The sequence below is a fragment of the Perna viridis genome, chromosome 10 (assembly GCF_037379345.1).
Source record: "Perna viridis isolate PV_CMFRI_1.1 ecotype Kerala chromosome 10, ASM3737934v1, whole genome shotgun sequence".
Classification (NCBI taxonomy): domain Eukaryota; kingdom Metazoa; phylum Mollusca; class Bivalvia; order Mytilida; family Mytilidae; genus Perna; species Perna viridis.
In genome coordinates, this window is record NC_142454.1 from 28,016,883 (window position 1) to 28,034,107 (window position 17,225).

The 17,225-nt window shown below is 32.1% G+C and overlaps 2 protein-coding genes across 10 annotated transcripts in view; both read right to left on the reverse strand.

Moving 5' to 3' along the window:
* The window catches only part of LOC148605233 (putative apolipoprotein(a)-like protein 2), a 68,033-nt gene that overhangs the window by 12,278 nt on the left and 38,530 nt on the right, over positions 1 to 17,225 (reverse strand). Inside the window, exon 1 of one of the 2 annotated variants that reach the window (XM_088548026.1) lies at positions 2,895 to 4,110. The exons of the other annotated variant lie outside the window; for it this stretch is intronic. Coding sequence (XP_088404152.1) covers positions 2,895 to 2,952 — 58 coding nt within the window. The 5' untranslated portion in view covers positions 2,953 to 4,110. Of the gene's footprint in view, positions 1 to 2,894; positions 4,111 to 17,225 lie in introns of those variants that run through there. 2 annotated transcript variants of the gene reach the window in all.
* Positions 7,574 to 17,225, reverse strand: part of LOC148605234 (P-selectin-like) — a 38,819-nt gene continuing 29,167 nt past the window's right edge. For 6 of the 8 annotated variants that reach the window (XM_088548024.1, XM_088548018.1, XM_088548023.1 and 3 more), the window contains 6 exons: positions 13,955 to 14,134; positions 11,147 to 11,323; positions 10,485 to 10,679; positions 10,178 to 10,274; positions 9,130 to 9,182; positions 7,574 to 8,654 (listed from right to left, as the gene is read on the reverse strand). In XM_088548024.1, the coding sequence (XP_088404150.1) occupies positions 8,605 to 8,654; positions 9,130 to 9,182; positions 10,178 to 10,274; positions 10,485 to 10,679; positions 11,147 to 11,323; positions 13,955 to 14,134 (752 nt within the window). In that variant the 3' untranslated portion in view covers positions 7,574 to 8,604. Of the gene's footprint in view, positions 8,655 to 9,129; positions 9,183 to 10,177; positions 10,275 to 10,484; positions 10,680 to 11,146; positions 11,324 to 13,954; positions 14,141 to 17,225 lie in introns of all 8 variants that reach the window. The other 2 variants (XM_088548019.1, XM_088548021.1) reach the window with 2 other exon arrangements.

Sequence of the window (17,225 nt, forward strand, 5' to 3'; positions counted from 1 at the left end):
AATGTATTAATGAGATGGTAAAGAAACACTTAAACTTGGAAAGGAGGCCCGTTTAGAAAAAAAAATGTTCCTGTACAATCAATAACAAAACAAAAAATGTTATAAATCACTTGTAGTGTATCTGCATTGTCTTTTTAAAAATAAAAAAAAAGTAAATTACATAATTATAAAATCGAAACCAAGTACTGTCTGTCCAAATTGCTGGTGGAATAACTTTTATTGTGGCATGTGTCTTTATCAGTTTTAATCAGGAACACTGTAAATAGTCCTTTATAGCAGTTAAAATGTATTTTTTTTTTGTAATGCAAGCTACGTCGAGCGTACAAATTACTAGGTATTTCTGTAATAAGTGTTTCAGGAACTTTTTAAGTGTTAAGAAATATTTTGTTTTTGTATTTATGTTGCTAAATCTAATATGCAACTGTACTAGTATTGTAAGTTTTGCACACCCTGTATTCTGATTTGTTTCTAGAACAAGTCATTGTGTATTGTTCACAGTTTTAAAGTTCTTTAATAGGAATCCGAGTTGCTTATTTTCTTTTGTTTCTTCGTACGTATTATTTCGTTTATTATTTTATTTTATTTTATTTTTTTGTTGTTGTTTGTATCGGGTTTCTTTTCTGTGTGGTATTTGTCTTTGATTAGATCAATAATTTCGGACCCTTGGTTACTCCTTTTGCACGATTTAGCAGTGATGCTGATCACGATGTAGTCAATGCGTTACATGTAAATGTGATGAATGCGTGTTATTTGGGTTCATTCACCTGAAGTAAAAATAAATGCAGAATTTTGTTATTGACCACACAACAGAACTTGTGTAGTAGAAATTGCGTATGTGTAACGAGTGTAAAAAGACAAAAAGATCAATTTTTATAACAACATGGGCAGAAATGTCAAGTAAAAGATCTTGTGTACCGTTAAGCCTGAAGCCATTTCCTTTCCTTTTAAATACAAAAAAATATATAATTGTCAAATACGGATCTGCATTTTTTTCAATCCATAAGATAACAAATGTGGTAAAAAACCAATTAACAGAAACAGAAAAACAAACAGTTATTATTTAAAAAAAAAGAAAGCAGACGCAGTAAAATTTGTTCTTCTCATTTATAAAAACCTCAATTGCCGATACAGTTCTTTTTCGAAACGCCACCAAGTTATCAGTATTTGGCCAATCAGGAAATATAATTGCGATCAGGTGAATTGCGTTCCCACGGTAGATTGTTTTTAACGTCAACGGCTAAAAAGCCAAACTATACCGATTGCATCAGAATAACAAAAGAAAAAGAAAGTTGAACTGGTGTTAAAATCTTCAACGCTTATTTACAGGATATTTAAAAAGATTGACAAAACAATGTTGCTAACAGTATAATTCACTAATTAATTTTGACTGTCCTTAATACATATGAATAAGATTAAAACTATAACTAGCTACTCGACATGTATGTTATACAGATCTTAACACACATTTCTTCTCTCTCATTGGAAGTCATGAGATAATTATGTTCAATTAAGATTTTCTATTTTGAGTATATTTGAGAGTCTATAAAAACTGCTTATGGAATAAATTATATTGCGGCATGTTTCTAATAAGTCTTAACCATAAACACTTTTATATCAGTTACAATTAATTCAATATTTTTGTAATTCGATTTACAACTTATTTTCCGTAAAAAATGCTATCAGATCTTTGTTAATGTTAAGACATCATGGATCATATCCAATCAACAGGTTATCACGCATCCACCGGACACCGTGGGCGTGGACACTATACTGTCAACCTGACACGGTGGACACGTGGACGTCTGTCCACCTTGGGCATTAAGAATGGACAAAGCTTGGACAACTTCATTTGTCCACCGTGGGCGAGTGGTTTTGTCAAAATGGTCGTTAGCTCTAGTGTATTTCAGGTGTCAATACCACTGACATATTACCTATTTAAGGAGTCATATACAGTATTTGTATTGGGAAAATTTCCCATCATATGGTACATTTGGAATGAAGAATCATGGAATCTTGTTTTGGGCGATAGGGATTTGGATAAGACAATTATATTTTGAAGTATTTATTGATATTAAAAGTGAATTTGATTTCATCAAATAATAATAGTTGAAATATTGAATATTTTTTTCTAAATCATATTTCAAAATACATTTACCTGCTCCAAAACTTAAACATATTTAACACATATATAGTTTAGTTTCAAAAATCAAATATTACATGTAATACCCACACTAAATTTACGTATACACAAACTGACTATTGAAGTCCTTCATACTGTTTTAAGTACCATGGTAGGATTTCTCCTAGCATTAAATCACATTAATATATCGGAATTATGGTCATGCATTAATCACGTCCTGTTGATTTTTTTTAAAGACTGTTACTTAAACGTGTAGAATACAAACTGCATATATACTGAACTAACAAATACATCTTTGTCATTGTTACGGAGGATGCATACAATTTAAGAAAATGGTTGGAAAACGAGAATCTTTACACAATTTTCTTTGGTAACTTAAGTGTTGATTCTTTATCCCTCTGCTACATTTGAATTTTCTTGGTGATCTGTTACGGACACCTATCGTTTTTTCCATAATTCTTTCCCTCGGATGTTTGCTTTCTTGTTCCTAAATCAAATTCCAAAGTTTCCTATGACAAACGCTACGCCAATTAGACTTAGACGTTACCCGATTAGCAGAAAAAAAATATTCGAGTATCTGGACGAAATTGACGTTAATGAAGTTCACAAGAGGCCTGATAATATGTAATCTGCCCTCTTACCCAGGAGGCAGACAATATACAGCTATATAACGAAAATAAATGCCGTCCGTACATGTAGTACATTGAAACGTTTGTAGTTAATACAAATGTTACATACTGTATTCAAATCTTACCTTGAACTGCATTAGGTATTCCAGCATGCAATAGTAAAATTACAAAACGTGTAAGCATTGTTCAAAACAAAACCAAAATAGGACTTTGTATGCAATTTAAAGCTAAACAAGGAAGTTTAGGCATTTTGAAATGTGTGTAAATACCAAGCAATTCTTTAGTGATATAAAAATCTACGATAACACTGTTCAAAATACGGCATTTGTTACATGGTCTTTGTCCCTAAATTACATTCTTTTGATTACCGCTATGACCTTAGCTCCCTTGATTACTCATGTGTATAAAAATAATAAATATATATCGTGCAGTATATTTAGTATAAATATATAGATATTAAAACTAGATTTAAAAATTAAAATAAAAAAATAAATTAAAAAAAAATAAATAAAATCAAACAAACAACAACAAAACTAATTAAGTCAGGAAAAAGTTAAAACCAAACGTTATACAATACTGTTGAAACAAGGTCTACGTGACTGTGTCGTGAACATTTTCTTGTTTAAATCCATCAACTTTATCAGTTTGCTTTGTTAAGTAATTCTCTTGTTGAATCTACTTGCTATCAAAGAATTTTTATTCACCTTGCCAATAACAATGATGTTATAAAGGCAAAGTCGCCTTATTTAAATTATACACAATTAAGAGAAAAAATGGCAACCCTTGTGATTGTAGTAATGCATTGACAAAAACACGAGAATTTTGTTAGAATTTAAGTACAGTGTATAAGAGACAGTTTAAAGTTATAATAAGTAAGATCGAGTTTAAAATTAACAAAATAAAAAAACCTATAAAATGCATGCTAAAAATAAAGCATGTTTTTGAAATGGAAATGATCTCCGGAGGACACAGAACAATGCCCCATTCCTTCTTACTCATTTACTTGTATTGTTCTTTTTAGTGATATTTCGATCACCCTTTTTTGCGTCTTGCCTTTTTTCTTTGAATACCCTGGCCGTAATGTTAGGTATACAAAACGAACAAATTCAATTTGAAACAAAAATAAGCTAAAAACCATATTGCCATAGATGTCACAGCGGTACGAGTTCGAGTCCCGCGGAGGGAACGACTAAAAATTTGCATCGCAAATTTGACAGTTCTAATATCGTTGGGAATTTTTCAGACCCATCTATAAGTTTACGTTATCTTCCCTGTATCAATTTGATCCGATGGAGCAGTGTAGCGAATGGAGTCGTCACATTCTGAGACGTTGTATATATATATATATATATATATATATATATATATATATATCATATTATATTAGGTAAATTTTCACATGCACGAATAACCTATCGCTAAATATTAATAAAAAAATCCAAATGTCGGCATACAACCGACAATGCGACATTGTTTTCTGTTTAAACAATCGAAGTATTTACGGGCTACTGATAATTATATACTTTCAAAATTACTGTTTTGAAATTACAATGCCGACAATGACTGAAATAAAGCAGATAATACCGTTTAAGCCTCTAAACGGCTCCAGTCTTTGTCGAAGCGATCTTAGGCATGTTGTTTACGATGTGCACATGGAATTTGCACTGTTGTAAAAACTGTCATTGAAAAGGTGAACAAGCATAATGCACGAAATAGGCATATGTTAATTAGATTGGAATTATCAGTAAAAAAAGTACTTATGTGATATATTTTGAGCTATTGAATAATTTGATTATTCTATTTCGGAAGAACATTCAATAAGTTAGAGTGAAAAATAAACGAAAATTGAAGTACAATGGAGAACAAATCACAAGAAAAAGTGTACAATTAAGGACAAACCCATCCTAGTGAAATCCCGAACATGTAGGTATTACCTGATTTAGACACTTGTTTCAAACATTTAAGCATTCTTGGTTTCCATTGTCCATTAACATTACATGTAGATCTTACCGGGGTTCCAAAAACGTCTGTGTCACAAAAAATATGATATTTTCATTATAAAAGTACATCAATCTTTTAGGCATTATAATGACGTTCGATGGTAAATGATTGGTTTTACAGGAACCATCTTCAACCGCGATAATACATCAATTGTAAATAAATGTACTACATATAAGGCATTATATTAGAAATATGCAAAATTCAACGGTATTTTAACTTTACGCATTACGTATTTACATGTAAGCAAATAAATAACTTTTTTTCTTTATTTTTTTTCTTCAAAATCAGTGTCCTTTTTTAATGGTTGACTGAAACATTTCAAATAAAAATTGTGTTTCGTTTGTAGTTACAACATAATCTGTAACAACTGTATTTTTGTATTGCCAAGAAAATCAACCAGTGTTTGAAATGATACAGTATAATTGCAGTATATACATTGACATACAGGAAACGGTGCGTTCCACTGACCGGAGACTAAACATCTAAGGTTGCTGTGCCATTCAATGTATGTCCACTTTCACACTGTGTAATCACAGTATCCTTGTAGTAGTATCTTATTGGATGTGATAGATGTTTAAATGGTATATTGAATGCAATTCTATTTATATAGAACTCATTGCACTATAGCAGTTAAATAAAACCTTGTAAAAAAACGTATAATGTATCAATGAATGTTGGATAATTACCTATGGAGTTTTGTACCTCTGAATACTACTACAAACGAAACTTCAAACACTAGTATTATTTTTTTTATATAAACTATATCAACCTCTGTGATACTATACATGTATCACTCTCAGTGGTAATAAAATATACATGTATCACTCACTGTGAAAATATACTTAAATCGCTCTCTGTGGTATTATACACATACTGCTTGTAGTAGAAGGTGTTGCGTTGTAGTATCACACGAGGTAAATATATCACCCGAGACGAAGTCGAGGGTGACATATTTACAGAGTGTGATACGATGCGTAACACCTTCTACTACATGCAGTATGTGTTACATTATACTGAATTCGAGAATGTGATATATCCTGACGTCGAGGGTGATACATAGTGACGTCCAGGATGATCTATCCTTGAGAGGGGTGATACAGCGTGTGATATATCTCTGCCGAGGGGCGGTTAATCAATCCACCAACCACTGTTCAGAGGGGGCGGGGCAAGTAAGGATGTGCAGGGAATACATTAAAATAACTCATCACCCATTCCCCAATCAGATTTCAAGATTTCTGTATGAAGTATGATATTATACATTTATCACTCTCTGTAGTTCTATATATGTACATTATGCATAACACACTGTGGTGCTATACATATACCAGTCTATGTGGTACTATACATATACCAGTATATGTGGTACTATACATATACCAGTCTATGTGGTACTATACATATATCACTTTCTATGGTATTATATATTTATCACTTTCTATGGTATTATATATTTATCACTTTCTATGGTATTATATATTTATCACTCTCTGTGGTACTTTAATTATACATGTATCACTCTCTGTGAAACTATACCCATGTCGCTTTGTGGTGCTTTATATGTATAACACACTGTAGTACTATACATATACCAACCTGGGGTACTATGCATGTATCCTTAACCGAATATATGGCACATTTGCTACATATTCTCTATATCAAGTCGGGCCTCAATATGTCGAACTCTTGTCAGTTAAATATCGGTAAATTTGAAACTCATGAAAGACCTGGCTAAACTGTCCTTATTCACGAAAAACTTGCATCGAAATCTGACATGAACACGAGGTTTTGATCATCTATGATAAAATATATGTTAATAACAGTAATACTATTCACTTCTAATTTGTATTTCTGAAATATTTCTTCCCGTCAAACGGACACTATATTTAATGATATTTAAAAACGACAATGTCCGTTTCGTCAGTAAATCCAAAGAGAATGCCCATGAAAAAGTCAATCAGACCTATGATATTGGGGGATAAGGTAATGTATATGTTATATGTATGTCAAATAGTATAAAGTTTGTTTTCAATCGATAATGGATGGCTCCGAAAAAAAATGTTGCTCAATCAAAGAGCTATTTTCATTCAATGAACTTCAACGCTTCGATCATATGTGATTTATTTCTATTAATTTTTTGTTAATCATTCGACAACATTCAACTTTGAGAAAAGATGCATTAGGGATATGAAATGGTTGAAAACAACGTTTGTCAGGTGCCACCCACTGCTTGTTTTTTTGCATGGACCCTCTCTAAAATTGTACCGTGCCCTTGATTTTGCATACGTTGTTCTTGTGCCAGTATTAAAATACTCGAGTAGAGTAAATTTCTAACAAAAACGAAATTTGATGCACGATAAACGATATACGTTTTCGCCTATATAATTTATAAGTGCTCTTATCAGCTAAATAGTTCGATCGGCGCCTTTTACGCATAGTGCAAATTAAGAACTTGAATACACATTTCGTTTTCTTGATAAATGTGAAACGAATTAAATGACTTCACAAGCGAATACTTGCCCTTTCCGTATTGAATACTGTTTTGAAAATTAGTATTGTGAAAAAGATCAGAAGAAAAAATTGTTCAATTGCGCTGAAATAATTAATAAATAAACACCTAGGAAAACAATTTAAACAGACTGGCTTTAAGAATATTAAAATTCCTTAATTAAAAACTAAATTACTAACTTTTAATTGTAGACCTAATGTTTCATACACTGCGACCACTAGAAGACGGATGTAGCACAATTTGGTTCATTTACAAACAGACTATATTGAATAATATACAAAATAAGAACAAACCAGATAAAGCCAATAAAAGAGTATAATACGTGAAAAAATATAAAAGTATTGTAAATATTCAAACAAATAGCAGAAATTGCAATGCGTTGCTATTTAAAAATAATAAATACACAAGGACGCAAACTGACTGATCATGAAAGTTCTTAATACTATACACAGGAGCCATAGCAATGATACATTGAATACTTTAATTTTATTTATTCAATTCGTTCCAAATTGTCCAATTGTTTGGTTCTTTTATCGTTTGTGTTACCGGGATTGTTATTACGAGGTCTTTAACATCGATTGACCTGCATTCTAAAGTTCTAAACAAAATAATGTTTTGGTTATGAATGAATAATTAATATACAGACTGTCATCCTGTAGAAATTGTATTATGATAATTGACAGTTGACGCTTTGTATTAATCCTTCTGGGTTTAATGAATTCATTTATATATTTGTGTCCTTTATGAATTAGAAATAGTTTGAACAATATCATAAATACATCAAACAAACTATAACAATACACAAAAACTATTAAATATATATCTAAAGTACATTCGTTTTTGAGAAAGAAGTAACGAGGTTAAATTATTGCATAGTAGTAACACACCGTTTTGTTGACATTCCATCAAATATCTCTGTTGAATTTTGCTTACGCTGGATATGATGATAGTGATATTATAGTGGCAAATTGCTGTCGTTTTAATATGGATTACAGTATTCCAGTGGCCTACATAGCCAAAACGGCTCTAAAACTTCATCCTCTTAACATTGAAACTGATAAAATATATGTGAAGTTACAATAAGAAATATTCAATTGCAGTAATGAACGTGGCGACTGCCATTATGGCATCAGAGTTATCGTGAAGAAGTCATCGTTATCCCTCGAAGTTACTTAGTTCCTTCTATAAGTTCCTTGATTGTAGAAATCCATTGTCAAATATCAATTGCTAAATGTAACGTAAGAAATAATTTTGACGGAATTTGTACTTATGTATGTATGTACACCTTCCTTCTTTCTTCTTTATTCATTGGAAAATTCCATGTTATGTCAGTTTAACTCAGTATAAACATCTTCAGGTTTTCGGTTTGATGTGGATCCTATAACCACAATACAATTATAGACTTTTTTTTCAATAAACAATAACTGACCCGCTCATAAACGTAGTCATGGAAGAACTTACTTTATGTAATGTAATTTGCACTGCAATTCGAGCATCAAAATGTAATAAAGCTTCTTTGTTATGTGCTCATGCATGATTGGTTTGGCATTTTGAATTAATGAGCATCTTATACCATTATCTTGCATGTAAGATATGTATAAAATGTTTTGATAACACATCAAATATTTATGTTCAAAAGTAAATCCTATGCTATAGATTACTATAATTCAAATCAACTTCCCCGTCGTAAAAATGCATCATTATATTAATATCGTAATTACGTTTTAATTTATAGTCTTTATGAAGCTTAAATAAAACTATTTGTAAGAAGTGATTTGTTTGATAGATAAATGAAATAAGTGTATGCAAATGTTTCATCAATGAAAGTAGAATAGATAAAGATTTAGAACTACCTTTGCTCATTTTGATATCTTCATAAGGTGTTGTAGCTTCTTTAAGCTTTCTTCTACAATAGAAAATGTCATACCAGTATAAAAAACCGTCGTTAGTAATGGAAGTATATAATGGACCCCGTTTTCACCGACATAACTTTGAAATAATTAATTGTTATGTAAGAGTGTCCCAAGTGAACGCATAATCAATGTCGGTCTGAAACGGGAATAGCATCAATCTTACATTCCAAAACATTATGTCACTTCATTTTATACTTGCAGCAGAGTTGATACAAAAAAGACAGGCCAGATTTTGAAACACGTACAGGTTTGTCTGTATAAATTTGTAACGACGTTAAATCCATTTTGTCGAACTGTAATGACGTACCTTAACAAACACATTGCAGGACATATGTATATGCATCAACAAAAACATGCGTGCTGTTATATGGCTTTATTTTCATTTTATTCCAATATTTAATTTTTTGTTACATGTATTAAAGGTAGTTCGTTTTAGATAAAGTGACTTGATATCAGATTTTCGGATGCATGTTTTTTGTACAATATACATTTAAGACGGACAAAGAAAAAAACAAGTTTATACATATTATAATAGAAGTTTTTCAGGGAAATTCATTCATACTGCAGATAAAAAAAATCGATTTACATACATAATACATGTATGGTTTACGTAAATATTATGGTGTCGGCAGCTTCTCCCGACTTTCAACCAAATCAAGAATGTTAACTCTGGCAAAGGGCAAATTTCATACACAGCTTATATTATTTTATCTCAAATGACAATGCCAAGCTGAGACAGGTCATGTGGTCACTAACAGTTTTTGAATAAGATGTTTAGGTGAATTTTGACATGCATGGAGCATCTGCGGTTTAATGTTAATTGAAAAATGGTAACTCAATATACATGTACCATGAGAAATGGGTTTTGTTCTCATCAAAACAATTAATAAACATTTTTTTTTAATATTGTTTCTCACAGTTGAATCGAAATTAATTTTCTATTTTATTTCCTGTCACACCGTAAATACTAATGTAAAGTATAACATACCTGACATGTATTACAACTCCTGTTAATGCTGCAATACAAATTAAGGAACAACCGAACAATACTCCAAATACCATGTTGACCACTCTGCTACTTGACTCTGTAGTAAACAGTGATATCATTTCAAAATACTCAAGTACTATATTTTAAGATATTCAAACAATATATTTATTCTGTTGAGGAGGAACAATTGACAAGCAAGGCTGTAAGATCAACGAAAATTATAGTCTACTGGAAAACAAATTACAAAAAACAGTGTAAAACTAAAACCAGACCTACCCGAACTAAGCCCATAACATTTAAGAATTACCGGATTTAAGCCCACGTCTGGAACATTTAGACGGCGCTGGTTTCCATTGTCCATAAACATTACAAGTTGATCTTACAGAGGTTCCAAAGAACTCTGCGTCACAGAAAAATGTAACACTTTCGTTATAAAAGTACTTCATTTTTAGTGGCAATACAATCACGTTCGGTGGTATATTGTTGGTTTTACATGATACATCTACAATTGCACAAGAATTTTTTTTCAATCAAACACATTACCTATACACGGGGGCATTATATTAGAAATGCAAGTCCTATTCCTTTGGTCCTTCTGCATTACGTATTTGCATATAAAGAGACACATAATGCTGCTATATTGAATAAACAAAAATAATGATTGTATAAAACAAAACAAAAAATCTATGACAGACGATTACAGAATAAAAATCAGAAAGAAACAAAATAATCGTATAAAAATAATAGGAATGTAAAATATATGTGTAGATATACAAAAGAACAGGTGTTTATCTTAAGATAAAGCATGCCTTAGTTTTGCTGTAAAAGTATCTTCCGTTTTGAATGAATAACGCAAAAATGTTGAAAATATGTTTTTAGTTTGTAGTTGTACCAGTTGTATGAATTGCAGATTCAAATATTATGTTTCAACTATGGTTTTAATTGATACATTATAAACACAGTACATACATTGACATACAGGAAACTGTGCGTTCCAATGACCGGTGGCTAAACATTTAAGGTCTGCTGGTCCATTCAATATAAATCCACTTTCACACTGTATATGCACAGTATCTTTGAAGTAATATTTTATTGGATGTGATGGATGTTTCATGTTCGGTATGTTCAGAACTGGACAGGATAAAGCTGTATATAATACAAATATATATGTCATATACAGTATAAAGCCAACCAACAATCAAAACCTTACTAACAATATACATAAAATACGTTGTACATATTACACTAGATCTAGTCGAACCTCAATATTTCGAAATCTTATTAGTTAAATTTCGGTTAATTCGAACAATCATGAATTATCTAGCCAAGCTGTCCGTACTCCAGCATTTTACCTCAGATGTTTTGAACACGGATGTATGGAAAACTCACAAGAACACTAGATTTTGATAAATTATGATAAAATAAACGTACATGTAAATACGAGTAAAAATGCTCCTTTATAATTTGTATTTCATAAAAGTTTCCTCCCTTTAAACGGACACTATAGTTACTGATATTTTTAAACGACAATGCATATTTCGTTAGTAAAATCTAAAAAGGCAGTTTATGTTAAAATCAGTCACCTATGAGTGGCGCAGGGTAAATTCACACTGTTTTTTTTTTTTTTTGTTTTTGTTTTGTTTTTGTTTTTTAATGTTATAAAATGAGTATAGGTTAGGTGTATATATCAAAGAGAAAACATCACTACAGGGTAGGCTACAGCCGGGCAAAACACATTATTATTCAGAGTTTCAGTGAAATGGTAGTCCCTATTTACTCAAGTAACATAAAATACACTAAATGATCTGAGTCCCTTGTTACAACGGAAATAAAGAAATTGAATATAAATATCACAAATGTACAAACTAAAGATTTATAGCATTAAACTGACATACCGCTTTCAGACCAGTTTAAACATATAAGAGGTGATGTCCACTTCGTATGAAATATTAATCCCAATTTTTACTAGGGGTTGGCAATCAAGATACATCATAAGCTATTCGAAAAACGAAAAAAAGGACTTAACCCATATCTTGCCGAAAAGTTTTTGTCAATACAGTGTTTCTGTGCAAATGCCATAATAGCCGAATCAATGTTAATACCATAAAATGCTATCCTTAATGATTTGACAAGGGTATCATAACTATGCCTCATACAAATGAGCCTGTTCAACTTTTTATTTCTTACTGGGTGCGTATCAAGCTTACCCTGATTTCTGTAAGTATTAACATAGAACAACGCTGAGAGATACACGCAAGTATTAATCCTTTACATGTACATTGGAGTTGCATGTATATATATAAACCAAAAGGGCAATCACTGTGAAAGTATGTGTATTCGTTGGTATCAATTTTTGTAGTTTAAGGAAAATCATCGGTTTAAATATTATTGAATTCTTGAACTTGAAATCCCAATCATACCAAGGAATAAAAAATTGCTTTGTTCGTTTTGGAAACTAATATTATAGTTTGCCGAACCCACGAAAACAAAAACAAAACAAAGCAAACAAAACAAAACAGGAGCCTAAATCGCTCACCTGTTTGACTTTTGCCTTTCAAATGCAATACATTTAACAAGAAGTCGACATAAGAAGACTTGGTAGGACTTATCATCAATATTGGCTGAAAACTGAACAAAATAAAACCCCGTCATTTTTGCGTTTTCATGGTAATAACTCTTACAAAGAGTCGTCTGACAACTTTTATTACTGACGACTTTTGTATTTCTAATACAAAGAATCATTTCGGCCACTGAAAGTCTTTGGCTAAACCTAATGGTTTTGGAGATTTGGGTGAAAACTACTGACTGACCTCTGTGTTCTATTGTTAGCAATGGTGGACAATTTTTCGACGGATCAAATCTTCACATAAGTCCTATGCAAAATATCCCAAGGAACATTTCTACCAAATTTTGTTCCAATTGCTGAAGTAGTACCAGAGGAGAAATTTTTGTAGAAATAACATTAAAATGACAAAAAAACTTAAAAAAAGGCAATTAGTCCAACATGGTTTAATGGATTAAAACGAACATTCGACCATGGGTATTTCTCAGATGCTTAACAGTTTTATTCTCAGTCTGAATTTGGATAAACCTAACCGTTTTGAAAATACACAGGAAAAAACTACAATTTGAGCCCTCTTACATGTTATATTTTTGAAAACGGCGGCCATGTTTTACGACAGATCAAAAATATTTATATTTTCTCTATGTTGAATACACAAAGGTTTCTTACCAATTGGTCAAATAGAGTCAGATGAGAACATTAAAAATTTAGCAAAAAAAAAAAAAAAAAAAAAAACTTCGAAAAAAGGTCAGAGTAAAATGAAAATTAAACCACAGATAATGCTGAATAAAGTTACTTCTGTCAAAATTGAGTTAAACTTAACGGTTTTTGAAATGTATGCGAAAAACTACTGTTTGACCCCTATATTCTATTTTTATTAAAGGCAGCCATGTTCTTCGACGGTTCAAAACTCCCAACATCAGTCCTAAGCAGATACCTCAAGGAACATTCATATTAAGTTTTGTTCCAATCAGTCAAGTAGTGTCAGAGGAGAAAAGTTTTGAAAAAAAAAAGAAATGTTAACGACGACGACGGACGCCAAGTGATGGCAATATATCTCACATAGCAAAACCGAAAATAAAATTGATACCCTACGAAAAAAATATATGTTCACAATAAAGTGACGCCATAATCTCAAAATTATGATCAGTTAATAAAACAAAACCTGAAAACTGAAAGTTAAACGTTTGTTTTGTCTCGATAAAGAAACCTACGATCACATGTTGGTACGTATCCACTCCACTGTCCTGAAGCTGTACAGGTGATTGTTATGTTTCCTACCACATTATAGCCAGAGTCACAGACAAACGTGATATTATCATGGTAACGATAATCTGATACCTTAATTGGTTGTACAATGTGTGGTCTTAAAATTAAGTCAGGGCAGGACACCGCTTGTAATAAATTAAACAAAAAAGTGTATCAGCAACATGTTCTAAAAACATAATAACATAATAAAAAATTCAACAACACTCAACGAAAAACCGTCACATTTTTTTTGTATGCTGAATGCATTTCTTTTTTTCCATAATGTTACGAAGCGACCTGCTGAATGATTTCCATATTTGAGGTATATTATAGATCAATGGTTAACTTTCATTTACTACCCATGTGCTTGATCTTATTTATCTTATGGTTACGTTGTTATACAACAAAAAAAAAGGGACTTTTGGATGGCAGTGGTAGGTATAAGCTAACACCAAACTGACAAATTTAAAAATGCACACAGACTAGCTGTTTTACTCCTACTACATTTTGACTCCTAAATATAAAAGATACGAGTTACAATAATTTTCCATAATCTCTGTCACTTCATTCATTATTAAGACGCTTTAACTTTCAAAATTTACACACAATCTACTAAATTCTATACATTTCCTACGGACTTAAATAATATTGTTGGGTTATGCCTTACCTTTAGTTTTTTTGTTTATGTATTCTGTTTTATTTGGTCAGTGACTTTGTGTATGTAGATTGTCTTTGTTTCCTGTTTTCAAGTAAAGGGCATTTTGGTTTGTCTTCAGATGTTATGTTTATTTTTTGTTCATTCTGTTTGCTACATTGTGTATTAAGTTCGTCTCTGCATTATTTGTTTATGGTTTTGGATTTTAAAGAATTTAAATCATCCCACTGCTGACTTTTCGGTATTGTTTTGCCAATAATTAGTAGTTTTAATTTGTGATTTGTACCTTTGTTGTGACTTCGGTATTTAGCAGGCATACCACTTTTAAAGAGAGGCTTGTGATTAGTTTTGCATCAGTATAAAAGATTTGTTCTGCAGACAAAATATGAACAGTAAAAAAATATAAACATTTTTTGTTCATAACAGTAAAATATACAAATATTATTTCATTGTAATGAAAGTTTTAAGTAGGCCAATCAGTGCCAAAGCTACATAGTTTTCAAAGACCCCGATGTAGCAAAAACATTGTCTACTATTAATGACACGTATGTTGTCGTACCGGTAGACAAAGATCAATACAACATTGTTTTTGTCTGTAAAACGTTTTACATCAAATGCTTATTATCAGAGGTAGACGTAGAAAATAATAGCAGTGATAAGACCTATACTGCTACCGCACTCTCCAAAGAAGAGATTGTGGAAAACCATAAATCTGTGTAAACCTCTTTTGGTCTCTCTACCAAGGACGATGGTCGTGAATTACCGTCTATGTACTGGATTTCTAAACTCCACAAGAATCCATACAAACAACGTTTCATAGCTGCATCTGCAAACTGTACCACCAAACCTCTTTCAAAACTTTTAACTTCTATCTCACAACTGTCAAAGAGGGTCTGCAGTCCTACCAAATGTCTTGTTCTTCCCGTAGTGGTATTAATTCAATGTGGATGCTGAAATGTTCGAAATAGTTTTGGAGACAATCACTTCAATATCGGAATATAATAGCATTACAACCTATAATTTTTCAACACTGTATACTTCTATTCCCCATACTCAGTTAAAATCCCGACTTAAAAACATTATACATCGTTGTTTTTTTCAAAACAGATGGTACACATAGATGCAAATATATAGTTCTTGGTAGAGATTACTCATACTTTGTAAGAAATAATTCTAAATAATTTTCCAAATATACAGAGGTAGATGTTTACAAAATGCTGGGATTTTGAATCGACAACATATTCGTCAAGTGAGGTGGACGTGTTTTCCAACAAACGGTCGTCATTCCAATGGGAACAAATTGTGCTCGCTCCTTTACCTGCTGACATATTCCTTCGCTCTAATGAGGTTGACTTCATAGCTAATTTGATCTGGAAGAAAAACTATTGTTTGGCTAGATCCTTTTTCAGTTTCCGCTATATAGATGACATATTATCTTTCAACAATCCTAATTTCGGCGATTTGATACATTGTATCTACCCCAAAGAACTTGCGATAAAAGATACTACAGACACTATAAAGTCAGCCTTATATTTTGGCCCACACTTAGAAATCGATGGTAAAGGAAAAGTATTGTCCAAACCTTATGACAAACGTGATGACTTTACATTCAGTATTGTCAACTTTCCTTTCATCTGTCGATACATTCCTTCAGCACCTACGTATGGAGTGTTCATATCAGAACTCATACGTTATGCCAGAGCCTGCCGAAACTACGCAGACGTTTTGTATTGCACTAGAACTCTAACAAATAGGCTTTTGGAACAGGGTTATGTTAGTACAAGATTGAAGTCATCACTACAGAAGTTTTATGGTTGTCATCATGAACTCGCACATCGTTATCTGAACCATGAAAACTGATATATTCAACGGTTCATAGTTTTCCTTTCCTCGTTTGTCTACCCCGTACTTGACTTTTTATGAGCAACTCTGCGGATGTTTCTAGAAAAGCAGAGGACGCTTACCCTTCCGGTGCGCCTGGTCCATGCTCCCAGTTTTTAGTGGAGTACAGCATTATTTTGGTATGCGCAGCATATTAGGAACCAAGGGACTCGAATTCGTTCTGCTGCCATATCTATGGCAACACCGTTTGCACTAGCACCCTTGACCACTTGGCTATGTAGGCTATATAAAAATATAGCTTTCGCTGGCCGGGTCATTCCTCCTCGTAGGATTATTCTAGGGCTGTAAATTAGTACACGATGTATGGGAGTACCTATACCAAAACGGGACAAACCCCCTGTTTTACAATGTCACAATAAATAAACACCAAAAAATGTCACCAAAAAAAAAAAACAAACAAACAAAAATACACAGTGTCAAAGTTTCTTTCGGTAGTTCTGGCAAGTTACGAATAACAGAAAATAGCACTAAGTTTATCAAAGGCAAAGTATATGAGTTGCTATTGACCCCCTCCCAACCACAGCAATCAAATATCAAGATATGAAATAGCACATCTTTAATGTTTTATTCAAATTATCTGTTTCATTAAATCCCACACATTCCCTTTTCCCTGTTGTCCCACTCCAGATTCCCATAGATAATTCACAATTCCTAAAATAAAACCTTACCCCATAAGCCTA